The sequence below is a fragment of the Lissotriton helveticus genome, chromosome 9, assembly GCF_964261635.1.
Source record: "Lissotriton helveticus chromosome 9, aLisHel1.1, whole genome shotgun sequence".
Taxonomy (NCBI): Eukaryota; Metazoa; Chordata; class Amphibia; order Caudata; family Salamandridae; genus Lissotriton; species Lissotriton helveticus.
Genome location: NC_136070.1, coordinates 729,511,858 through 729,539,058, shown reverse-complemented (window position 1 = coordinate 729,539,058; position 27,201 = coordinate 729,511,858). Strand labels below are relative to the sequence as shown.

At 44.6% G+C, this 27,201-nt stretch overlaps 1 protein-coding gene across 9 annotated transcripts in view; it reads right to left on the bottom strand.

Annotated features, from left to right (window-relative positions):
* TOP6BL (TOP6B like initiator of meiotic double strand breaks) overlaps positions 1-27,201 on the bottom strand; it is a 2,208,219-nt gene that overhangs the window by 1,067,817 nt on the left and 1,113,201 nt on the right. For all 9 annotated transcript variants that reach the window (XM_078660845.1, XM_078660847.1, XM_078660851.1 and 6 more), the window contains one exon: positions 21,676-21,797. In XM_078660845.1, the coding sequence (XP_078516971.1) occupies positions 21,676-21,797 (122 nt within the window). The remainder of the gene's footprint in view (positions 1-21,675; positions 21,798-27,201) is intronic.

The window sequence follows — 27,201 nt, the reverse complement described above, 5'->3', positions numbered from 1 at the left end:
ATGATTATCTTTTTCTTACTTTTTTCACTATTTTTCACCAAAGTACGCTCCCCGGTACGCTTCCCGGTACGCGTACCGGGCGCTCCCCCTGCAAAAATGTAAAAATATATTATTTTTTTTTCCGCCTATATGGGCCTCCTAACACCCCCTCAGAAAACCTACCGTGCCCCCTTATACCCATTCCCAACGTTGTTTGTCCTCCATTTTCTGTCTCAAATCTACCGAAACACAAAATGGAGGACTCCCGTAGCGCTACCGGTACGCGTACCGGGGCGCGCACCGGGAAGCGCTCAGTGCCCTATCCCTAGTGATATATTTATTTTTTATGCAAATTACAGCACGAAAATGGAAGGAGAGCAAAACATTTCCTTTGAAATTGTTCTGGAGAGCAACAATGAAGAAATTATTGTACCCAATGATACCTTGGAATTCATGGATGAATCACGGGACTATGAACTACTTCAATGTGTAGAATCAGTAGATTTGCTGATTCAAAATGAGGACATTTCTGACAGTCAAATAATACAAGTTCTGTTTAATTTGGAAAAAGAATCTGAAAAATAAATTTATATTTAATAATTCTAAAATTGTTTGAGACATTATTCATTTTTATATGTAATTCTTAAACTAGTACCAAATTGATTATAATGTAAAGTCAGACTTATAGTATACTGTGCAACTTTTTTATGTTACATAGTAATTTTGCTCATAGATACTTCCTTTCTCCCACTATATTATCTCCAATGTGTATTTGACATCTCTTTTTCATTTCCTGCCTCCATGTTCTTTCTGCTTTCCTGACAGACTATAGTATAGATTCCATATACCACAATAACTTCTGTAACAACATGACTCTGCATTGGTACCTACATGTTGGTACTTAAGTCACCCACACGAAACAACAATTCTATTCAGAGCTACCCTACCTCTAAGCACTTTAAATTATCATTTTACTGTTTCACTGAGTTTTCCCCATGTGTGTGGGGGCGGGGGAGGTGTGTGTGGAGGATGGTGGGGTGTGTCTGTGAGGTGTGTGTGTGTATGTGTCTGGGGGGTGAGGTGTATAGGTGTATGTAGATGTGTGGAGTATGTGGGTGTGGGTGTGTAAGGTGTGTGTGCGGGTGTGGGTGTGTGGGGTGTTTGAGTGTAGGTGGAAATGTGGGTGTGTGAGGTGTGTGTGGGGGTGTGTGGGTGTGTCTGTGAGGTATCTGTGTGTGCGTGTGTGTGTGTGTGTGTGTTGGGGGGTGGTGAGGTGTGTGTATGAGTGTGGGTGTGTGGAATGTGTGGGTGTGGGTGTGGATGTGTAAGGTGTCGGTGTGGGGGTGGGGGGTGTTTAGGTGTGGGTGGAGGTGTGCGTGTGTGAGGTGTGTGTGGGGAGTGTGTGGGTGTGGGGTTGTGTGCGTGTGGGTATGTGTGGGACGTACTTGTAGGTACCTAAAACAGCCACAGAACCCAAAAGCTCTTTTGAACCCAAAAGCTCTTTTCAGAGCTACCCTACATGTAATCACTCAAAATGATTATTTTACATTATTATTTTAACTATTTTTCACCAAAGTATGCTCCCCGGTACGCTCCCCGGTGCGCGTACCGGGCGCTCCCCCCGCGAAAACCGAAAAAAAATTAAAAAAAGTTTTTTACCCGAGGGACCCTTTTATGGCACCCACATCAAACCTAGGGGGTCAGGGGGCTCTACCCTGCCCCCTTTTGGTTATTTCCCCCTTTGTTTTTTGCCACCTCTTGTGTCTCGATCCTACCGAGACACAAGATGGCGGCCGCTGCGGACTGTTTTGAATGTTTACAGACACCCGAGAGCCAATCAGCTTTCCGTGCGCAAGTCACGTGGCGCGCCCGGAGCGCTCCCTGGTGCGCGTACCGGGGCGCGGCTATAGATATATACATTTTTTTTAACCTAAATTACTCAAAATCCTCTGGAGCACATATCTTGAGACATAGCAAAGGCACATCGGGCTACCAGTCCCTACAATTTTGCCAAGTTTGGTGAAAATCCATTCAGCCGTTCGAGCTAAAAGTGCGACCGACCGCCCTATGGAAATTAACATGGGGAAAACACGTTTTGGGACCCCCTTTTATCTCGGCCCCCGCTTGACGAATCCCCCCCAAACTTTCAGGGAAGGAGCGGAGAGCCGCGAGGCAAAGTTGCTAAAAACTTCAGGCAGATTCCTCAACCGGCGCCAAAGTTATTCCCAATAGAATGTTGCGATTTCCTTATGGAAATTAATCCTAACTATAACTACCTACTGGCGACCGCCAGTAGGTAATATATATATATATATATATATATATATATGCCATAAATACGCGAAACACTAAGTATACTAATATGTTTTATAAACAAATATGGTGGTCGTTTCTTATTGATCTGAAGTGTCTCTTATCCGCAATTATGCTTTCTAGTTTTATGGTTCTAGTAGGCACAGCAGGCATTTTATTAATAAGTGAAGTGCATTTGCACATTTCTGCAAAGCATTACCTCATTTTCAGTGTAGGCACCTAGGAGCACGATTTTTGGAGTTTAATGAATTCAGTAATGAATGATATCTTCTCCTAAAACACTTCTCGCACCTCCTGCATTAGATGATCCTGCCACTTGCTCATTAAATGCTTTTTTTGCTGAAAGTAAAAACTTTCTGTCACATTATTAAAATCCATAGACTTGTATTGAGCAAAAATATACATAACTCTACTAAGCATCATCAATTTAAGCTCCAACTCACCCTTTTCTTATTTAAGAGTGCTGCTTGCTATTTTTTCATTAGAAGCATATTAGACCGGAGGGCTTACCAACACGTTGATTTTATTTTTAACAGATGGTGCATTGACAGCAGAAAATCACCTCTACAATCAAAAGACGAGAGAGTGCTGCACCATATTCCACATAATGACCTCAGGTGGCAAAGGTAAGGGAGCAGTTTCTCCAGAAGGATTGTTGTGAACAGCCCAGAACTGGACATGGAGAAATGGTTAAAAAGATGAGCAGGATTGACCCAAAATGTAACTAAAAGCAGCGGCAGCTCCTCCACATTGGCGGAGGAGCATTGTCCCTCTGGCTCAAAGCCAGCAGCTGAAAACATAAAACAATATTTTATTATCGTTTCATTTTTTAACTGCTGGATGATCCAGAGTGTGCAGGGAGGAACGTGCCAGGCCATGGGAGGAGGGAGGAGGAGTGGTATATGCACTTCTAAGTGAGCCTGTCAGTTACCGACCAAACTGACATGCGCACTTGGTTTTCTCCAACACAGCTGTATTGCACAGACAGGTTGGGGAAACAGCACAGACTTCCTGTGCTTGAGCCAGCTTTAATTCAGCCCGCTCAGGCCAATTCCCACGCTGCTGTCATGTTTGAGACGAGCACTGGGATTGGATGGGGAGTTCGTGGTGCCAGGAACTGGAAGCAGAAGAGCACAAGTCAGCCGGCAGCACCAGGTAAGTTATTTATTAATAACTCATTTTATTATTAAACCCCCACATGCTCTCCCTCCCCGTGCCCCCTCCAGCCATCCCCACCTGTCCTACCACTCTTTATCTGCATCGGCCGCTACTGGGAAAAAGTCTAGCTATTTGTACAGTAAATTTGTTTGCTTGCTTGCCTTGAATGGCCTGTATTGTTTTATACTGTAACTGTTAAAAGGGTGTGCACATTTGTGGTCCAGGTCGGAGACGACAGGGAAAATTAATTGGTTGGGGAGGGAGGAATGGAAGGAGTAAACTGAACATGAAAATGAGAGTTCATCTATGGGTAAGAGTGAGTAGGCTCTAGAAATAGTGTGATAACAAAAGAGATTGGTAGAAGCACCAGGACTCAAAGCACAGACCCTTGAAGGATGAAAGTGCAAGAGAAATAGATCCTTTGATCTAACTACTTCATGAGCCCCTACGGGTGTTGACTGACGGTTCATTGAACACAAGGGGATCTCTTAGAGCGAGTGAGAGTGCTTTGCACCACTCTCCAAAAGATCAGTTAGAAGAAATGTAAGTGAGGTAATCATATCATATTGTTTCCATATCCTTTCTCTGTCCTCCACAAGATGAGCTGAGGCATAAGGCTGGCAGACCCCTTTCTTAGTTGTTACCCATGTGCCATTGAGCAATAAGGAGAAGAGATGGGGTCTGAGAAATTGAAAATTAACAAGCCCAGATCAAAAGGGACTCCTGCCCATAATAAGTACCAACAGTACTGTAAACATACATGAAAATATTTACGAAGCGGATGTGACTAACTAATTAGGATGGGAAGAAGTCCTTTTGCTGAATATGGTACTTTCAAAATAGAAAGATTAGCTAACTTACAGAAGTAACTGAAGGATCCTAAAAAAAGACAGTGGTGAACAATGGCCTCTCCTTATACAATGGCATAAGGAGGCACAAAAACTTAAACATGAATCCCAAGTCTGAGATACACAAGAAAAACTAGAATACCTGATTAGTCACCTTATTCACAGAGTTAGGGCTTGTGCTTGAACTGTACCACCTCCTCTATATCTACTTCCCTAGATCACTGAATGACAGGAGAAAGACAAAGAGAGCAGTGATGCATCAGGGGATGATCTGTTGGAAATGTTCATACCGTCTGAATGGGGACTGGGTGCCCATGTGGATTCACCTGGAAACGGAACAGTGCCTGCGTGACCACTAGAAACCAGAGCACTACCTCTGTGCAGGGGTTGCTCATGAATATCAGTTGTCAGTTGAGGCTATTCCTTAAGGACCGAACAGGCAAACGGCCCATCCTTACGTACCTGACTGTCCACGCACTAGTGCTTGGTAAACATATGCTAAGATGCCAAAGTTGCTGCCTGGAAGATGTCCAAGACCGGAACTCCACATGCTTGTGCAGTGGTCACAGCTATGGCTCTGGTGGAATTGAGCATGCAAACCCTCCGAGGGTTGCTTCTTGGCTAATGTGTAGCCGAGTTTGATACAAAACAAAATCAGGAGATGGTCAATTTCTGTACTGCCTTCCCTTCCTGGACTCCAACATACCCCACAAAGAGTTGTTTGTCCACCAAGAACTCTTTTGAGTGGTCAAGGTAGAATGACAATACTCTTTTTGGGTCCTGCCGGTGGAGTTGCTTCTCTTCTTCAGAGGGATGATGCGGAGCGTAAAAGTTGGCCAGGGTGATGGACTGGCCCACATGAAAGAGAGTGACCTCCTTCGGTAGGAAGGAAGTTCTAGTGCGAAAGACCAGCTTGCCTAGAAAAATGTTGAAGTATGGAGGCTTAGATGACCAAGCATGAAGCTCACTAACCCTTATCTTATAGCCACTTGAAAGGCCATCATGCTAGGTAGGAGCCTGAGAGGACAGTTGTGTAGCGACTCAAAAGGAGCGCACATCAGGAAAGTCAAAACTAAATTTAGAATCCACTGTGGCATGATGAAGGGTGAAGGTGGTAACAAGTGTTGGAGACCTTTTAGAATCCTGTTTACAATATGGAACTTGAAAAGGGATGGCTCATCAGGCAATTGCAGAAATGCAGAAATGGCAGAAAGATAGTTTTTAAGGTGTCCAAAGCAGAGCCCTGCTGAGCAAGAGAGAAAATAAACAAAAGAACCTGAGAAGGGGGAGGGGGGAGAAAGGCAGCCAACCTGTTTTTCTGCACACCATGCCACTAACCTTCCCCACCCGCAGGTGTATACCATCTTGGCGGAGAGATGCCAGGCTGCCAAAACGACATTACAGACTTCTGGCAAAAGATCAAAAGCTGTCAACTGTTGCCGCTCAACCTCCACACATGAAGGCGGAAACTTGACGACAGATTTGGGTAAAGAACCCTCCCCTGTGCAGTGACAGAAGATCCTCCCAAAGGGGCAGCTTGATTGGAGGACCAGACTCTCTGAGTCCAGTCCAGTAGCACAGGGATGACTTGGGCATGGTCGTTCATGATTTTCTTGAGAACTCTGGACAGGAGTGGTATGGGCAGGAAGGCATATAAAAGGCCTGAGCTCCACTCAAGACGAAAAGGGCCGACGAGCAAGAGCTGCCTTGGAAACTCTGGGGTGCAGAACTGCTTACATTTCGTGTTCTCTGTGGTGGTGAACAGATCCAACCAAGATTTTTCATAGCTCTGAAAGAGACCTTGCACCACCTCTGGATTGAAACGCCATTTGTGATCCACTAGGCATCTTCGGCTGAGTTTGTCTGCCCTGGCATTTACAGATCCCACCAAAGAAATAACCTGACATTCCAGCCATGTCCAGAGACTTAGGACCTCTTGACCAAGGGTCCACGACCCCACTCCACCGTGTTTGTTGCAGTAACAGATGGCGGTGGTGTTGTCCGTGAATACCTGCACTAGCCTTTCCTTGATGGATGGTAAAAAGGCTTTCAATACCAGTCGGATCGCTCGGAGCTCCAGCAGGTTGATGTGGAGCCTGGATTCCTGTCATGGGTACTCAACTTCTGACTCCAAGAACTCATGTACGGAAAAGCACCCTTCTGCCCACAGGGTTCCAGTGGGGTGTCAATCCCAGCGCAGGCGCAGGAGATATTATACCAAGTTCTTTAGGGTATCCCTGCTTGAGCATGACTGGGAGGATTTGGAAGGTTCAGGATAAAATCAGGAATGTACTGCTGTTATTCTTAGTATCTGAATTGGTATGTGTCTTCAAGCCAAGAGTATGCTTGTATGTGATTAGGTAACCATTTAACACATTGAAATTAACAAACCCTGTAGTCAGGCATTGGAATAAAGCAGCACTGTTCTTTGCCACATATTCTGCCACAATTACTTGGCACTTCTGATTACACACTTCATCTCCCATCAGGCTATGAGTCATTCTTCTCCCATCAGGCTATGAGTCACTGTTAAGGCCCATCTGCCATCAGGCCATGAGTCATTCATCTCCCATCAGGCTATGAGTCACTGTTTAGGCCCATCAGGCTATGAGTCACTGTTAAGGCCCATCTGCCATCAGGCCATGAGTCATTCATCTCCCATCAGGCTATGAGTCACTGTTTAGGCCCATCAGGCTATGAGTCACTGTTTAGGCCATGAGTCACTGTTACATTTTGGACGTTGGCCTGCGGACGGTATATAACCACTCCCACCGATCACGCCCTTTGCTAGGCAATCTCGCCTGTCATCACAGAACTGCTTCCGCTCCTGCCATCCAGATTCAGGTCCTGCTGGAAGACTTCCACGACCGGACTTCTGCCGTTGAGGGACGCCCATCAGATCTCCCCTTCTGCCGACGAGGGACGTCCATCATATCTTCATCTGTTCCGTTCAGGCTCTAAAGAAGTGGTCCCAAACAACGGGGAGGATTCCCCAGTCAGCTAAGTCAGCGCAGCCGAGGCCTCGCGTGCGCATGACTAATTGCATCTCAATGTGATATTCAAATTATGATTTAAAGGCTGTTAATCTTTAGTCGATTCCGTTCCAGCACGTGTTATGGAACTATTAACATTGTTGAAATAGCATGTTATGCAGCTTGCTTATGAACTATTAACCCTTTGCAAACCACAGGTAATGCAACCTTGAGAAAACATTACAAACCACTAACGCATTGACCTGCATGTGACGCAGCTCTAGGAAAGCAGGAAGGAACTTTCAATAGAGAGGCTTTATCTCTATGGACTTAAGTTTCACAGCGGTTCCTGTTCATCCACGTTTGTCTAACAAAAAACATCCGGCTCATAGCTTTTATGTAAGTGGTTTATTTGCATTAGCTGGAGTAATGCAAGTATGAGTGTAACCTAATCCACATCTAACTTCCTGTATGTTTGTTGATTGGGAGGTTGAAGAGGCTAACGGTGCTGATACTCTCTTGTTCTTCTCTTACACAGTCTTAGACGCTCCCTGGCCCTTCCAGTCCCTGCATTCTCCTCCTTGCTTTTAATACTGCCAAGGGCCCAGCATTTAAATAACCCTTGTGGACATTGGAACCCTAGGACAGTTTTTAACCTACACCCTAAACACCACCACTGCACACTCACTAAACAATACCCGCTCCGCTGTAGTCAGGCATCGTAGCACACCCGAGGCACACTCAGTGCCTTGGATCGGGCCCGATGAAGAAGCATGCCACCAACTAAGTTGGTGGGTGAGGCCTTTCTTTAAAAAACTAAGGTTTTTTTCCTTACTACTGAAAACACACATTTTGAGCTTCCACTCAACAGGTAGTTCCTTTTGATTTTCATACATATATTAAGGGAAGAGTACTAGCCTATCTCTGTTTCCTCTCTCTCCTATTGATATCTATTAATCATCAGGTATAGTCATACAATTACGGAGCATACAAAATTACAGTTGACAAAGCAAAGTACTATCTCTCCTAAGAGGGCCTAACAAGGTTTCTGACTGCAAATCATCTATATCCACAGTTTGGCAGAGGGGGATAACTATCACTAACACCCTTGACTACTAATGTAACCTGTGGTAATCCATATAACAAAATACCAATCTATAGGTTTAAATACAGAACATTAATGTACTCTTAAATAACTATTTACTTTAACATATGCTTTTCAGAATCAATATGCCATGCCTATTGCCTTTATCATAACACTTCATTATAAACCTTTATTATTGGCTTGTTGGCTTGCCATCATAACCAACTCAACCCTACTGTACTGACTGTAAGCTTTCCACAAGCCAACTATCTGGCAGACAGTCATAAAAGTACAAATGTATACAAAAGTACAGTTGGCAAAACAAAACACTATTTCTCCTAAACCAACCTAACAAGGATTACTGTAGTGCACATCTTCTATCCCCACAGCTTGTTTGGGTCGATCACCTATATCAAAACACTTGCCTGCGATGGTAATCTGTGAAATTTCTATCTAACAAAATACCTGTCTAAAGGTTTAGCACAGTGTAATAACAAGCTATCCTTAAAAAGTCTATTGTCTTTAAAATATGCTTTTCACAATTCGTAGGCCAGGACTACTGGCTTTATCGTAACGTTTCATAATAAACAGATCAACTCTATGAAATCTGGCATGAGTCTTCCCAATGAACCAATGAAGCCTTTACTATTGGCTTTAGGGCTTACCTAAGATAGGCCTGTTCAAGTGCTCATAAACTGGCAATCACCATGAATACAGTTATAAAATTACAAATATGTAGAAAAATACGGCTTGAAAAACAATATACAACCCCCCTCAACAAGGCCTGATAAGAAAACTCTGAGGCTTTTGTCAAAGTGAGTGGCCAACGCCAAAACCCTAGCTCACTGTCCACAGCCAATAGCTACAAAATATGATATCAACCAACTGTTAACATGACTCAATAAGAAGGCCAGACCTATAGCATCAGACATAACATATCCTGTGTACCACACAGCATATTGCTTGTCACCATAACCAACTCAGGTCTACAGTTTTGAGTGTAAGCTTTTCCACAAGGCAACCTTGAGACCAGTGGTCGAAGTGGGGAATAAAAAGTAGGGGAACTGTGGGTGGAGAATCAGAGGGCGGGAATAACCGAAGATTGGATCAGTGGGCGGAGTCAGGGGTGTGGCTAGAAATTGCAAAACATACCAATTTTTAGTACGTTTAGCATTTCACTGACCAGTTACAGCTTATAACATTATTTAATTCAAACAATGTATAAACATGTTTATTTGAGGTTTAATTCAGGAAAAAGCAAATACTCATAGGGAATACAGATTTATTGAAAGCGTGCGAAATACAAGCAGGAATAATGGCTTGGGCCCAAATTTAGGATGGTGAGTGTAAAAATTCAGGACAAGGGGTCAAAATTCAGGACAAAAATTCAGGACAGGAGGTCAAAATTCAGGACAAAAGTTCAGGACAGGAGGTCAAAATTCAGGACAAAAATTCGGGGCAACAAGTATGCTTGCAGACACATTCATGCAATAGTATATAAATGAATAGGCATGGAACATAAGTACAAGTCACTTCTCCTACCCCATCACTGCTCCTTCCCTGTCATTTCCCCTGCCCCGTCACCACTCCTGCCCGTTCACCGCTTCCACACATTCACCGCTCCTGCCCGTTCACCGCTCCTGCCGTTCACCGCTCCTACCCGTTCACCGCTCCTGCCCATTCACCGCTCCTGCCCGTTCACCGCTCCTACCCGCTCACCGCTCCTGCCCAATCACCGCTCCCTCCCATTCACCACTCCTGCCTGTTCACCGCTCCTACCCATTCACCGCTCCTGCCCGTTCACTGCTCCTGCTCATGCCTAATCACTGCTCCCACCCAGTCACTTCTTCTGCCACATCACTTCTCCTGCCCGTCACTTCTCCTGCCCCGTCACTTCTCCTGCCCATCACCCCTCCTGCCCCATCACCGCTCCTGCCCCGTCACCGCTTTTGCCCCATCTACCACTCCTGCCCCGTTCACCACTCCTGCCCGTTCACCGATCCTGCCTATTCACCGCTCCTGCCCATTCACCGCTCCTACCCAGTCACTGCTCCTACCCAGTCACTGCTCCTGCCCAGTCATTGCTCCTGCCCGTTCACTGCTCCTGTCCGGTCAGCACTCCTGCCCGATCACCGCTCCTGCCCCATCACTTCTCCTGCCCCATCACTTCTCCTGTCCCATCACTTCTCCTGTCCCATCACTTCTCCTGCCACGTCACTACTCCTGCCCCGTCACTTCTCCTGCCCCGTCACTTCTCCTGCCCATCACCGCACCTGCCCCATCACAGCTCCTTCACAGTCACCGTTCCTGCCCTGTCTACCACTCCTGCCTTGTTCACCGCTCCTGCCCATTCGCCGCTCCTGCCCATTCACCGCTCCTGCCCGTTCACCACTCCTGCCCATTCACCGCTCCTGCCCATTCACCACTCCTGCCCAGTCACTGCTCCTGCCCAGTCACTGCTCCTGCCCGTTCACTGCTCCTGTCCGGTCAGCACTCCTGCCCGATCACCGCTCCTGCCCCATCACTTCTCCTGCCCCATCACTTCTACTGTCCCATCACTTCTCCTGTCTGCCGATTGCTCCCTTTAGGAGCTAAAATGATACCTATGAGGTGCAACCTCTGTCCAGGTGTCAACATTAAAAAAAATAACAAAATGGTGAAATAATGCTGTCACAACATGTGTAGCGTTAACCTGCATTGTTTGCCTTTTATTTCCACATAAATTAGTTAACTCAATTATAAGATGTCAGCTCATTTTCTCTAAATCCATCTTCAGATGCATAATTTACATATTTCAACAAGTGTTTCTAGGTCTATCGGATCAAAAGGATAACAGCTATGCGGTCCATTTGACGAGGTTGCAATGGCCACAAGTTCAGGTAGGTTTACTTCAGGCCTGTTGAGCATGCAGCAGGGCTATACGCGACTGCCTTGCTTTATAGTAAGGTTTTCCTAATTGCTGCAAAAAAGACATACAGTGGATGTTAAAGTCCAATCCCCAGACATATGGGATGGTGGTGCTATTTGTTGAGGTAGTGTGCTTCTAGTTTTTTGTGTAACCGGAGGAAGGACAAACAGCATCAGAGAGCTAGTGAGATTTCCCATTTATTTATGGTAGATAAGGTTTCATTCTCTAAATTGCGCATGACCAATAACTAGTGCTGAATTACGCTCAGTAAAAAGACTTCAGAATTGTTAAATCCAGCCCACACAAATTATAATCTGAATACCACTGCAGACTACTACAACTATTCATATCTATTTCCAGTTACCTTCACTGTTTTTAAATAACCTACTCACCTCCCAGCACAATGCTGCTTAGGCCTCTATTACGAACAGGTCAGTGTTTTGCGACACCTGTATAAACACATTTGAGAAGGTTGGAAGTTATGAGCTGGGTGGCATTTACTGCATCTGTTAATTAGAGGGTGCGATAAACTAACCATTCCTTAAATGTCGGTAGGGCAAACCTGCCGAAACTGAAGATAGGAAAATTAAGTTATATAAATTAACATGCAGGTTTGGCGCAGTTTAAGCACCAAATCTGAATGTTACTCCCCAATTACGTACAAAAAGGTGCTATTTATTACACCTGCAAATAAGTGCGTCAAATGTAAAGACAGATTACACACAGTGGTAAAGCGGAAATGTACATATAAGGAGCTCACATAATCCGTATATATAAACATTTCACAAATTGCGGGTAAGGACCACAGATGAGTTGCAAAAGTTCTAGTCTATATAAAAGTTATATTTAAAATGATTAGGTCTATTTGTGCATCAATGCAAAAGGTGCCCAACTATGGGGGCTATTAGGATGGCGGACGGACCTGCGGAGGTGGAGGGTATGCTCAGACGTGAGTCCCTTGCTCACTTTGCCACTGGATTCAAGCAAGCCGGGCTGAAGACGGCTGGAATGCCAGAAACCGGTCCTCGGAAGCTTGTTTCCGGTCCAGGGAAGGCATGACTTGGCAGTTCGGGCTGGACTGTTCCCATGAGGCACAGGGTCAGACTGATTTGCATATAGCCATGTCTGAACTGGGGTGGCAGAGTGGGCTAAAGAACGGTGATGGATTAAACCCAGATCTTTTGACTGGGTGTGAGTGTTTGATTGATTCAGATGCTCCGTCCATCACCACCCCCTTTTGTACTGTTGTTTTTTTTACAGCACAAAGACATTTTACCAAAAAATGTTTATTGTACGTGAACATACAAAACCACACCACTTGTGTATAACTTTCATGCATAAATTGAGCAATACCGATGTGGCATAATGGTCAGAATGGCTGACTTTGGATCAGGGAGGACCAGGCTTGAATCCTGGTGTTGGCTTAACACCTACATTTGTTTTTTGGCAAATCAGCATGATATGCTAAAGGCAGAAGGCGGCGCATTGTCATTCGAAAGGGGATAATCAGCCTCAATCGGAATGACAATGGGCCTGCCCTCGGTCCGTGTGAGCTCAGGGAGGGGCTGCTGCAGCCTCTGGAGTTCAACAGAGAAGTGCGAGCAGCCCCTGGAAGCTGAAAGAAAAAGTTGTTGTTTTTAATTTGGACTATTCTTGCCATCCCGGGATGCTTTTTCGAAAAAAAGAAGTAGGGGAACGGACTGAAATAATTTTTTTAAGTAGGGGCACGCCGTGCCCTTCCGATCCCGCCCACTTCTACCACTGCTTGAGACACACAGTCATAAAATTTGAAATGTTTACCAAATTACACGGGCTAAGCAAAATATTATCTCTCCTAAAATGGTCTAACATGAAATCCCACAGAGAAAACCTTCATTACCCAGGATTTGTCACACTAAGTGACCAACACCACTGCCTATTACAGTAATCTATGAGATTCTACATAACAAAATACCTATATGTAGGCTTTAATATAGATTAACCCCTCCCATGCTCGTGACGGAACCGTTCCGTCACGAGCCTCGGGTGGGCTGTGCTGGTGATGGAACGGTTCCGTCACGGTCCCGCCGCCGCGCCTTCTCGGCGCTGATTTTGCGCCTGTGCGGCGCGTTCTATTGAGCGAGCGGGGCCGTGACGGAACCGTTCCGTCACAAGCACAGCTCACCCGTGTGCCATGACGGAGCGGTTCCGTCACGAGCACATGACCGCCGCGCCGCCGCCCCGCCCCCTTAGCGCTGCGGCGGAACAGCCGCCGCAGCGAAGGGGTTTTTAACAATCAAACCTCAAATAAATCAGGACTGTTGCCTTTATCATAACATTTCATAATACACAGATCAGGTCTATAGACATGGTCATTGGATTATCCCCATAACTAACTCAGTCCTGCTGTATCAAGGACAAACTTTGCCACAAGCTAAAAAAAGCAATCCAAGTAGTCTTTTTAGTGGAAGAATACAAAATGGGCTAACACAACTCCTGTAGTTAGGGAAACCAAAATTGTGGAGCCTAGGCCGCTCAAGGGAACTTTGAAAGCTCTTTTTTTGTTGATCAAACAAGGCCTAGCAACAGTTGCACTGTCCAACCAGACCTAAAAAATCCATGTAGATTAGCCTAGCCCTGTCCTCTCAAACACAAACCTGCACTCTGAAATTTAAAGTTAATGACTGCCTTACTTTATACACTGGATAGTTCAAGCTCAGACTGCTGAATAAATAAACGAATTGACCACAGCTGAATAGAGGGCAAGACTTTTTTGTGGAAGCACACGACTTCTGCCCAATCAAAACATGTGCTTGTGACTACCAACGTGGACAGAGTCAAAGCTCCTCTTATGGAAGTGGTTGTCTGGTAGTGCTTCTTAAATCACATAACGTGGGTATCAGCTCGCTGTCACGACAGACCTAACAACGGAGGTTTGTAATGCTCTAACCTCTATTGTGCGCCTTTTGAAATAAGAGACATTTTAACCAAGACCAGTTATTCTATGACAGTTGTGACACAACTGTCACTCAAACAGATGTCTCTTGAACGCCTCATGCAATAGTGAATGCCTGTGAGAGATTAGGATCATTCCAAACTCCCTTCTTTGAGCCTGGAATGTCAAAGACCTAGCCCTTGTGTCTGAAATTTGGGTTTGTTGCTTGTTATGACTCTGGGTGCAATGGACAGCAGGTTAGAGTAATGCACTGACAGCTCCCACACCACAAAAAAAAAAAAATTGAAAAGTAATTTTATATTGCATATAGATGTTAGGTATTACAAAAATCAATATTATTTTATATGTAAGTGTATAATGTATGCAAAACCTGAATAAGGATTATGGTAACCAACATAAGAAGTGTAATCTATTATTTTATTTAATGTATTTGAACTCGAATTCTGTCCGGCTTCCAAATAAATTATTAGATTCCGAAACTACGGGTAGCGAAAAGCTCTCTTTATGGAATTTGTACTGCTTGCCATACAGACTGAAGTGAAGGCACAGTAGAACTTCCTCTCTGTAGGTACCTCAAATCTATAGGTCCGTTTGTGGTATGTACCTAGAAACGTGGATGACTTGAGCCAGGGTCTATCTTCTCCCTGGGAGCTAATTTAAGTGCATTAATAACCAAGTGTGCCATTGTTTAGTTTGAGATGCTTATAGAAATTAAAATAACTCGCTGGATTAAACACAAAAATAAGAAAAGTGGAACTAAATAGGTTATATTTTGTAGGCATCATTACTATTAGGTTATAGTTTCCATTTGGTAAGTACATGTGAAACTGTTTCTAAGTAGAAGAACACAAGGTTCATTTTCAATTGAGGACTCAAAAGCATCACTGGTGAGCTCCACTTGTTTCTCACTGGAGTACGTGAAAATTATCCTCACTAAAAGATTCAGAAACCTACTTAGTGAAAGACCCGATAAGATCATCACACTGCCCATGCACTATTATGAAATGACCCAATATACGCCTGCCACTGATCCATTCAAAATGCCATACATTGGATAACTCAACACACATGAATATCATTAGGTAAACAAAACACTGTGGTCTAAACAGGATGGTCAGCATAAACAGGTCAATAAAGGACGTAACAAGACTGTCACACCTGAGGGCATTTCTTCCAAAGATTGTTATTTTCCGCAATCCTGCCACTAGAAGAAAAACCAAAGCATGTCAGATTGTCTGACTCCACCATGCTGTGACAACCCACACATTCAAATATCAGTTCATGTTGCCCGTACCCTTGCCCCTTCACAACAAGGAGGTTCAAGGCTTGCATATGTATCCCTCTGAGGCAAGACACTTCTCCGGGCTAACCCATTCTCCTTCAAACGCTAAGCTTTCTCTATTACCACTATCCTGAAAGCTACCCCTTTCCCTTCCCACGGTCCCTCACTTTTCCTTTGGAAGATAGACATGGCTGCCGTGTATTGGGCTCACTGCTTCTACCATGGGCGGGAGTTCGGGTGGGGGGGGGGGGCGAGGGTGTGAGAAGCCTTCGACAGCGGGAGTGTGGGGGAGGGGAAAGAAGGCACGGCAACAGGAGTGCGGGTGGGAGGGGGCGAGAAGGCAAGGACAACAGGAGTGCGGGCGGGAGAGGGGGAAAAATAGTTCTCTGAATAACACATACTGTACAGTGTAACACTCGAAGTAAAGGGGCCAATAGCCATGGGAGGGTACAAGTAACGACATGGCAATGATAAGGCGGGACTAACAGGCCTCATAATCATTCAAAAGATAGAATTTACGAAGGACAAAGACCGAAGCCAATGAAAAATATGGGCAGAGAGTGAGGGCAGCTTGTCTCCACATACTCTACTACTGCATGCTTTGCAGAGCGAGCAGCGCATGCACGCTGCCGCTAAAGCTCGACATAAAAAGAGGTATAAGTATTTGACCTAAATCCCCAAACTTTAGAACACTTCTGTACTAAAGAAGGCCCTGCCAAGAAGAAGAGCTGAAGAGCTGTCAGGAGGAGTACTGCCCCATTGCTGTGTGTTGCTTTCCTGAGTTGACCTGTAGTTGCTGCTTCTGTCTGTAAGCAGTGGAAAGGACTGGATTTTACTTTGCTGGATTCTGCTTAAGAAGATTCTCCAAGGACTTGAAGTAGAGCTTGCCTCCTGTTGAGAAGTCTCATGGACACAAAGACTTCACCTGCAGCAGCCTTGAACAACGCTGTTGAAAGTTCTGACCAGCCTTGTGGTGCCAATTCCAGTTCTGGGCCCTTGGGGGTTGTTCCTGGTGCAAAGAGCATCAAGAAAGCATCAAAATCGACCCATTGGCCTTCCTGTCCCTGTTTTTCTGACACAGTACTGTCGTACAGGAAGAATTTCCATGCATCGCAGACGTGGGGCTGAAGAAATCAATGTTGGGCTTGTCAGCGGCCAAAGAAACCGCTGCATCCCGAGTTCAGTGCTCCGTGTCTCCGAAGTCCGAGACCCTCGCACTGACTCTGACGCAGGCCCTGCTGGGCGGCTGAAAGAATCGATGCATTGTTGGACAGTGGCTGAAGAAATAGACGCAGCGCCTGTTTTCCACCGCCACATCGACCTCCAGCATATCTGGATTTCCACGCATCACATCTGTGCAGCAAGTTTTTACGACGCATCACCCGCAGACCAGAACTTTCTTGAAATCGACTCCTCCCTTCCCCCTATAGTCCGGATTCAATGCAACACTTCTGTGTACAGAAGAACTGACGCATTGCCTCCCCAAGGACTTAGGAACCAACGCATTGCTGTGTTTTTCAACACTTCACTACTCTGTGGCTGTTTTGCCTTGTAAATCTTGTCACACCTGAAGGTACTTTGTGTAAAATCACCGCATCCATAGTTTCCTATGGACAGAATTGCAAAACATTTTAAAGGTCATATTTTGAGTTGTGTATGTTAGATGTTTGTCATTTTGGTCTTGTTTGGTTTAGATAAAGATACTTTATTTTTTAAAACTGGTGTGGTGTCCATTTGTAGTTTTTTCACTGGGTTACTATGTGTGTTCTTTACAAATACTTGACACATTGCCTTTGAGATAAGCCTGACTGCTTGTGCCAAGCAACCAAGGGGGTGAGCCGGGGTTATCTGGGAGTTTAATTCCCTTTTTCTGACTAGAAGGAAGGGTGCATACCACTGCCAACTAGAGATCCCATTTCTAGCAGTCGTAAGACTGACGCAACTCCAGCAATGCGTCAAAACACAGACGCAAGTCCCATGTTTAAAGCCCTGCTTTAATCCTTTCGCCTGGTTTGGGAAGGCATATGAATTTTGACGCAGTCAAGTCATAGAGTGATGCAAGTTTCACTGCATCAGTTCTACGTGGCTTTAAACATGGCGACGCCTACCCTGCATACATTATACCTGGTGCAGGTATGATGTGCATCATTTTGTAAATATGAAGCAGTGTGGAGCACTGATTGCCCTGCCGCGGTGTCAAAAAAATTAAGTTGGGCAACGCTAGCTACTTGTAAATATGCCCCATCAGAGTGCAGCCTCTTATTGAGGGGCAAGCTGAAATGGCGGGTAGGAAGGACTCTGACCTGAAGAAAAAGAACTTAAAAAATGCTTTCAGGATTTACACAAATAATCCAAGGAAAACTTATGGCAGGAATGGAAGGGCAATCAAAAATAGCCTCAATAAGACTTTGTCAGCCATGAGACACGATGTCAACCAAACTTCGGACAAAAGGTGGCCAAATCAGAAAAATCACTGCTAGAACTCACTGCTAAAATGGCTGTCTCAAGCAATAAATTAGCTATTGTGGATGCAAAGTGGTAACTTTACAAATGAAATTTGACGATTTGCAAAACAGAGCATGTAAAGACAACAACATCAGGATCTACAATGAGAGGGAGAAGGCTAAGGGCTCTGACATTTACTTCTCTTTGGCGACGTTCTGAGATAAAATGAGGGGTAATCAATAGACATAAATAAATAATTATTTTCTTGAGAATAGAACCTTTCAAGTGCTAGACCAGTCATGTTTTCTCGGACAGTCTTCCAGTGAGCTGTGGGGTGCCCCAAGGCTCAGCTCTGTGCACCACCCTCTTTAACCTTTATATGACATAATAATAATTATTTTCTTGAGAATAGAACCTTCCAAGTGCTTGACCAGTCGTGTTACTTGGACAGCCTCACATTGAGCTGTGTGGTGCCCCAAGGCTCAGCTCTGAGCACCACCCTCTTTAACCTCTATATGACATATTAATAATTATTTTCTTGAGAATAGAACCTTCCAAGTGCTAGACCAGTCTTGTTACTAGGACAGCCTCACATTGAGCTGTGTGGTGCCCCAAGGTTCAGCTCTGAGCACCACCCTCTTTAACCTCTATATGACATATTAATAATTATTTTCTTGAGAATAGAACCTTCCAAGTGCTAGACCAGTCTTGTTACTAGGACAGTCTCACAGTGAGCTGTGGGGTGCCCCAAGGCTCAGCTCTGAGCACCACTCTCTTTCACATTGATATGAGCCCTTTGGCAGAAATTGCACAATCTTTTAGGTTGTTATTAGTCTCCTACACTGATCACAGCCAATTCGTCATATCAATCTCCCCAGAATCCAGCTCGAATCACCTCTAACTGCTCCACTGTTTACAAGAAGTGGCCAGGTGGATGGCAAACTGTCGGCTGATATTGAACAAAGACAATACAGAAGTCATGCTGATGGGCAACAACATCAGAAAACAGGAACCGACCCTTTGGCCCAACTGTCCTGGGAGCCATCCTAGCCTAAAAAAGCTGATAAAGAGCCTGGGCATGTGGCGTGTTAACAACCTCACTACAAACTGTCAAGCTAATAAACATGCAGCCAGCTGATTCTGCATTCTTAGAATGCTCAGGAAGGTCCTTGATCTTCTTTCTTTTCCTTCCAGAGGCTCATTGTTCAAGCCCTGATAATCTTATTCCTTGACTATGTCAACACTTTGTATTTTGGTTTCCCACAATATGTGATACATAGACTCCAGGTCATCCAAAATGTCGCTGCTCACCTTCTCCTGAACATCCTGAGGCATCGCTCTGCCAAAAAAGCACTGGTGGAACTTCATTGGCTCCTGGTGGAACAGGGGGGGCAGTTCAAGGCCCTATGCATTCTGCACAGAGCTCTTCACAACAAGGGCCCCGTGTTGATCCTGCCTCAAACCTCCCCCTATACCCCTGGTAGGCTACTTAGATCGCCCTCAGCCTACCGTCTGACTGTTCCAAAGATTCGGGGAGGCAGTTCAGTGGCCTATATGCCCCCTAAACTTTGGAACTCCTTACCAATTGAAATTACACTGACTGGACCAAGAACCATCCTTTCAGAAAGGTCCTGAAAACGTGGTTGTTCAGAAGTTACCCCCCTCCCACTACGTTGCAGTTTGGCTTGTGCTGTGTTGGTTCTAGCACTAGGAGGCCTCCGGGTATTTGTGATTTACAAGATTTGAAGAATAGAATAGAAAAACCCCAGAATAGAATAGAACAAAGCCTATAGTAACGAATGACCCAGCAAAGCTACACTGGCCTAGAGACTATATTGCTCTATTCAGACATTGAATGTGTGATCCTGGAGACCATAGGACAGAATGGCAGTACAGGGATTGTCAACACACATTACTAACGATCAAGATAACTTTTTACCCATCTGGTTACTGGTTTAAAGATAAATGGAGGGGGATAAATGAGAGGTCACATGTCTTTCCAGTTTGAGAGTTTTTGACTGAGTAGATTTTCTTGGAGCATAGGAAGAGAGTTGCTAGAGATACATCAGGAGATGTTTGTCTTAGATTGCTACCTTAATGCTTGTGAATGGGGCGAGAGGGTGAGTTGCTAGCTCAGCAATGGAAAGAACGGTTGACATCCATGACTAATGCCTCTTACTGTCAAGGTTGTAATGGTTGGGGTGCAGAGCAATGAGCACTGCTTTTACGTTTATATTGTAATGAAATAGTAATAAAAATTATAAACTAAAAATACTGGGGTGAAAGTCTGACTTATGTGAACTTGTTGAAAGTCCTTTGGACCCTCATTTTACAGCAGGCATGGATCATGGAGCTATTTCACGAGCGTTTTTGCTGTCTTCCCTTCACTAAAAAATTGGAGGGTGACCTTGGATCCTTGGAAAGGGATGCAACCACTTATTGCTCGCGTGGACGAACATTCTTAGTGTGAAAATATGTATAAATCGTTAAAGGATTGACAACCTCAAAACAGCATTGAGGATCAGTGAGGACCTGACTGTCAGACATGGAAAAAAACTCCTGTTTGTCTCATACATGAAGCACAATCCAAAAAGCGTGTGGCTCAAGGGAGAGGCATGGTCGAATAGGACATGCTGCAACGCAAACTCTTACAACACCGGCCTATAAAATGCGTTTTTTACATTGCAACATCCGTTACAACACATGATTTTACAACGCATGCCATCACAACGCATTTATAGAAACTACACTTACAATGCATTCCATTACAACACATACCATTACAACGCATAATACTTTTAGGGCAACAGTAGTGTAAGTGTTAAATAGTGTAGGGGTAAAAAGTACTATTCCCAATCCAGTAAGTGCAACAGTAGTGTAAGTGTTGGATAGTGTAGGGGTAAAAATGACTATTCCCCCTCCAGTGAGTGCAACAGTAGGGTAAGTGTTGGATAGTGTAGGAATACAAATTACTGTTTCCCATTACTTACCTTATAATGCGTTGTAATGGCATGCGTTGAAGTGGCATGCGTTGTAATGGCTTGTGTTGTAATGGCATGCATTGTAATGGCTGCGTTGTAATGGCATGCGATGTAAAGGATGTTGCGTTTTAATGACTGCGTTGTAAAGGTAGTGCTTTTAATGACTCTGTTGTAATGGTTGTTTGCTGGCATGGTCTGGGAGGGACTTTGACCAAATAAGAGACAATGTCCAGAAGTGGTGGGTACAGCGAGTCAGGGTACTGGATTCCTAAAGCTAGGCCCTAAGACCCGCCGGTATTATGGCAGAAAATAGTATACAAAAATATTACAGACAGAATATCACCTGGCACAATATCATGACTGTTAGTATAAATTTACTATTCTTAACCCCAGTGCACGCACCTGGAAGATATATTTAATCAAGGTACATGTATATGAAGTTAAATATAGAAATTCTTTACTTACCTATTTACATTTACTTTCATAATATTGTGGTAGTTGATATTCTAGTAAAAATATTTTCTTATGCTGATATTTAAAACATAGTATTCTGTTAGAATATCGACCAAAAACGGTGACACGTCACTTTTCTTGTCAGTTCATTAATTGTGTCAGTTCTACAACTTGCTATCCTAAAATAGCCTACGTTTCTCATTTTCTTGTACAGAGGTCTTTAATCAATTTAAAGTCACTCTAGGGCCCATGAAACAAGAATGATTGTTCTCCCCCTCTACTAAAACACAACATGGAAAGGTTTTATAAAACGGTACCCGCTCTGTCTTGTACTGCTTCTCCAAGGTCATTTTAAGAATTAACTGCATAGCCTCCTTCAAGACGTACTGATTACAGAGGAAAATGTGATCCATTTGATTCACAATCATCGAATAGGCTTCTGGGGAAAACATCAAAAACCGAATACGTGTACATTAGTAGATACATTGCCTAATGTGTGTGTGTGTGTGTGTACATGCACAAAAATAAATTCTCAGAAGCTTTTTGTGTTCAAATAAGCCACATAAAAAACTGAGAACAAATATTCTTACACCGAAGAACTTAACCAATAATGCAATGCATTTACATACATAGTCAAGTAACAATTTCTTGTATCCTAGTTATGTTAACATCACTATAGAAACTGCGTTTTCAGGACCCATTTTATTTTTATCTACTTGCGTAGACCTCAGAGCAAGCTTGACGAAATGCTTGACCTAAATACAGCCGCGTTATTTTTGTATTTTATCTTTTTCATCGGCATGGCCTCATACCATGACTGTCAGTCTGGTATCATGTGAAGTCTCTCTCCCAATAAGAACAACTGTTGCATTCATTATTTAAACAGGGGTATATTGCCTCAATTCCACAAGATCTATTTAAGTAGAAAATATGGAACAACGCTTTAAAGTATATATATATATATATATATATATATATATATATATATATATATATTCACGCTCCACTAGCACCTGCCTGTCGCACTCCTAGGCTGGTGCCTGCTAGTCGGGGGTGCACCCGACAACAATATCAGCTCCAAAACTCCTTCCCCCGTAATCCACCGGGAATAGGAAGCAGCACTCTCAGGGTAAGTTCACAGTAGGTTTTATTTCACTCAAAACGCGCTTTCGGCACTCGGCCTTCGTCAGTAATGAAACGGAGAGCAAAACAGCCACAATACATTTAAACCATCACGTGGTGATTTGACTCGACATAGCGATAGGACACAATAATAAAACGTGATCGCCATCTTGGAGTGGGTCTATGTCTAATACATGGTATGTCACATTCAATACAGTAATACCTGGACAATACAATATTGTCTATATGGCAATCCAATTGTATATTTGTTTAAAAATGTGCACCATTTATATCACGCCCACAAATGGGCTATACGATGTTTTGAACAGATCCATCACCTTAATGCTAATATTTTGCCCTGTATGGGCTAATACCTATTGTAGTCCAAATGCTATGGTGTAAAGAAGAAGAGACAAATCCATCATGTAATAATAGTACATCATGTAATAGATAAAAAATAAAAAATGAAGGAAGAAAAGGGAAGAAAAATGTGGTTAATCAATCACAGTGATCTATCTCATTGTATCAGATGGACAGCCAAGTCTTCGTGCATATTGAGTCCCATCGGCATTTTGCTCTGCAGATCGATAATGTATCGCGACTCAAGTCGCCTGAGTTTATGCAGCCTGTCCCCCCCTCTCACACTACAGGGGACAGAATCTAGACAAAAGTATGTCAGCAGATTTCTGTTACGTGCATGTTCTTTCTGAAAGTGTCTAGCTACTGGATAGCTCACATCTGCGTTTTGGATCGCTCGTTTGTGTTCCAAAATCCTTAATTTCACAGGATTTGTGGTGCTGCCAACATACCTTCTGCCACAAGGACATGTTAAACAATACACCACATAAGGCGTAGTGCATGTAAGGAACTTTAGTATTTTTCTAGGCTGTTTCAGTTTCATTTTTTAAGGGAGGCGGTGGTCCCTGGGACCACTGCCTGCTCTTAAAAAATATTTGTGCATCCATTCACAAAGGGGAAGGGGTGCTCTGTGGACCCCTTCCTGTTTGTGAGTGCCTTACAACCCTTCTGAGACGGGTGGTACCCTGTGAGTCTTTTGGGCCCGCAATTGCAGTCGCAAAACATTCATGCATGGGTTATGGACTTGCTATTAGGAAGGGACGTCCTTGGCATGCCCCTTCCTAATAGCGCGTCACTAACCCAATTTTGCAAGTCGCTAATTGATTGGCGACTCGCAAAATAGGGTTAGTACATTGGGCTGACCTATTTTGCGGTCGCAAAGGGTCCAAAATCCCCTTTGCCATACATGCCAATAGACCCGATTCAGGTGTTTCTACAACAGAAGTCAATGGGGAATTTTCATTCTCCCGATTTTTTATTTTAAATCTCCTATGTCCATGTCCTAAAATGTTGGCACATATGCTTTGCGACCGCAAAAAACGATCATACACCTGGCCCAAAGTTAATAGCCAGGGGGCCAAGAGCCTCAAGAGCCAAAACACAAGATGCATGTGTCTTAACCTCAGAGATGGGCACATCCTGCTGGCAATGTTAGCCTGACCAAGCAAGCATTGTAGAAGCAGATAACAGAAGTGCTAATTCAGGTAGGACGCATTTCAAGTTTTTTACAGCACACAAGGCACTCCAAGCTCAGTATTTCTGTGATGGGTAAACTGAGGGGGAAAAGTGCAGGGCTTTGATTCTAATCGCAGTGCCGAAGTCCTCCTGCACTGTCTTCTACCAATCAAATGCACCCCCAGCTAACAGCAAGGAAGGCGCCAAGAAAATAACCCAAAATGTTGTATATTGCCTGTCTATTTAAAGTCCTGCTGTACATGAGGAGGATCTACTTGATCTCTAACTCTAAGAGTCCCTAGGGAACAGCTGCACAACTGTCTACTGAATTTCTGTATTCCTAAAAATTTGAAATGAGAATGCATGCTGACATTTTAAAAAAATATATATTTTTATGACGAAAAAGTCCTTTGCCGCTATAACTGGCGAACCCACAGGCCACGCCCCCTTCCTGAGGCCACGCCCCCTCCGGCCCCTTCCCTATGAGATAAAATGTGTATCTTCAGGAAGCGCAGCGGACGAGCGCAGCGGGAGCGCCGTTTGCGCGCCGAAGGCGTGCCTAAGGGAAGCCCGTCTGCGCCCGTCCGCGCCTGGCCGGGCCCAGGGCCCTTAAACGCTGGTGGTGTGATTTCCTACACACCCGACCTATTACGGTCCCTACGTCCTCCTGTTAAACACACCTGCGAAACTCTAACCAACTATAGAGATTATAACATCGCTTGTCGTGCGTGTAACTTCCATCTTGATACCCCGCAACTATGTGGCCAGCGACCCAGAATCAAAAACCACAAGACAACTTGCTCTTGGCTATTCGGCAGTCTTAACTGCAGGTTGCTCTGCAAACACAAAAGGGAGCTCTTCGACCTCTTATCCGATAACTCCCTTGACGCTCTCTTTCTTACCGAGACATGGCTACATGCTAGTTCTGGCCCAGACATCGCCGAAGCCCTACCGTCCAACTATGCCATCATTCGTCAGGACCGACCTTCCGGTACCAGAGGCGGAATTGCAGTCATTTTTAGGAAAACGCTGCAATGCCTTTTGGAGCCTATTCATCTTCCTGCAAGTGAGGCGGCTCTCTTTAAGCTTCAACTTCAACCGACCTTCACTTTTACTGGCCTTCTGATTTACCGCCCGCCTGGCCCCACTCTTCCTTGGGCCACACAACTAGCGGACTGGATTGCATCGGTAAGGGTGAACTATAACCATCTATCCGTTCTCGGAGATCTAAACATTCATTTTGACGATCCTGCCAACAAACCAGGCACAAACTTAATTCATGATCTCGCCGCCATGAATCTCTCATTATGGAACTCTGGTCCTACTCACAATAAGGGACACCTTTTGGACCCCATTTTTTCCAGCCTCCCCCAGTTACAGTGCCAGCAAGCTCTGCCCTTAGATTGGTCAGACCATTTCCTAATAAAATTTCATCTGGGTAACCACTTAGCCGTCAGCCCCACCAGTGGGACCACTAAGTCCTTTAAAAGAAACTGGAAAAACCTGGACATTAAACGCCTTATGTCCACTTTAAGCCTGACTACTCCAGAGGAAGCCTTAAACACCGGAGACATCGAATCGGCAGCCACCAACGTCAATAAATGGCTCATAGACGCTTTAGACACCTGCCTGCCCCTAGCCCACAAAAAAACCACTTCCCACAAACCACCTGCCCCGTGGTACAACGAGCAGCTGAAAGCCTCTAAATCTAAATTCAAATGATTAGAACGCCTGTGGAGGAAGGAGTACTCCCCGGCTGCCAATCTACTCTACAAAAGTGAGCTCAAGCTCTACCACAAAGCCTGCAAGAATGCAAGATCTATCTACGTTACCAAATCCATAACTGAAGCTACTAACAAATCTAAAACTCTTTTCAATCTTGTAAAAGAGCTTGCAGGCGCAAACACTTCCTCCAAACCTCTTCCCCTTGACAGCTTGCAATGTGAGGAACTGGCTAAATATTTCACTTCCAAGATCGAGACCATTCATCAAGACATAACTATACAACAGTAAGCCCAGTCTACAAATACGCAAAACCTCAGCTCTAATACAGATGTCACCCTGACTCAACCCTATCTGTCTCACATGCCTCTCAATTCGTGGCCTGCGATAAACGTCCAAGGGCTACGGGACATCCTAGGAAAGGTCAAATCCGGGTCGCCAGTCGACCCTCTCCCGATCCCCATTCTTAGACTCCTGGACACTCCTCTCCTTGCCGTGCTAAGCCAAATCTTAAACTTATCCCTTACCACGGCCACAGTCCCGTCACCTTGGAAACACGCCATGGTCTCCCCCCTTCTTAAGAAACCAGCGGCTGACCCCAAGATCTTGGCTAATTTTCGCCCAATCTCCCTCCTGCCTGTACTCTCCAAAATACTGGAAAAGCATGTCCATGAACATCTCTCCAAATTTATTGAGGCTAACAACATCTTGCACCCCTCCCAATCTGGTTTCCGCACAGGATTCTCGACGGAAACCACACTACTTGGAGTGGTGGAAAACCTTCGACATCTGGTCGACTCGGGTAACACTGCCGCGCTGATCCTTTTGGACCTCAGCGCGGCGTTTGACACCATCTCCCACCAAACATTGCTCACATCCCTCTCCAAGATAGGCATAAGAGGTAAGGCATTAGAATGGATAGCATCTTTTCTGATGCTCAGGACATTCCGAATCTCCTCCAGCAATGCGACATCTAAGGTCCATTTCTCTCCGCACGGGGTCCCACAAGGATCTATATTAAGCCCCCTGCTTTTTAACCTCTATGTAGCCCCGTTGGCCCAGATCGCTGAAGCCGCAGGTCTCATCATGTACACATATGCTGACGACTCCCAAATAGTTTTCTCTCTGTCTAATGACAACCCTGAAACTCCTTCACGCCTTCAGGCAGGCCTTAGGGACATCTCATCGTGGATGAACAAAAACATGCTCAAACTCAACGGCAGTAAAACCGAGGTTCTGATAGTAGGCCCCGACCAGAACCTCTGGAATTCCAGACACTGGCCATCTGAAATGGGCCCTCTGCCAATACCATCACACCAGGTCCGCAATCTGGGCTTTATCATTGACAGAGAACTAACCATGGAGCCCCAGGTGAACGCCCTCTCAGCCATCTGTTTCACAATCTTAAGATGGCTCAGAAAGATCATATGGATGCTCCCTGATGACACTCAAAAGACGGTGATAAA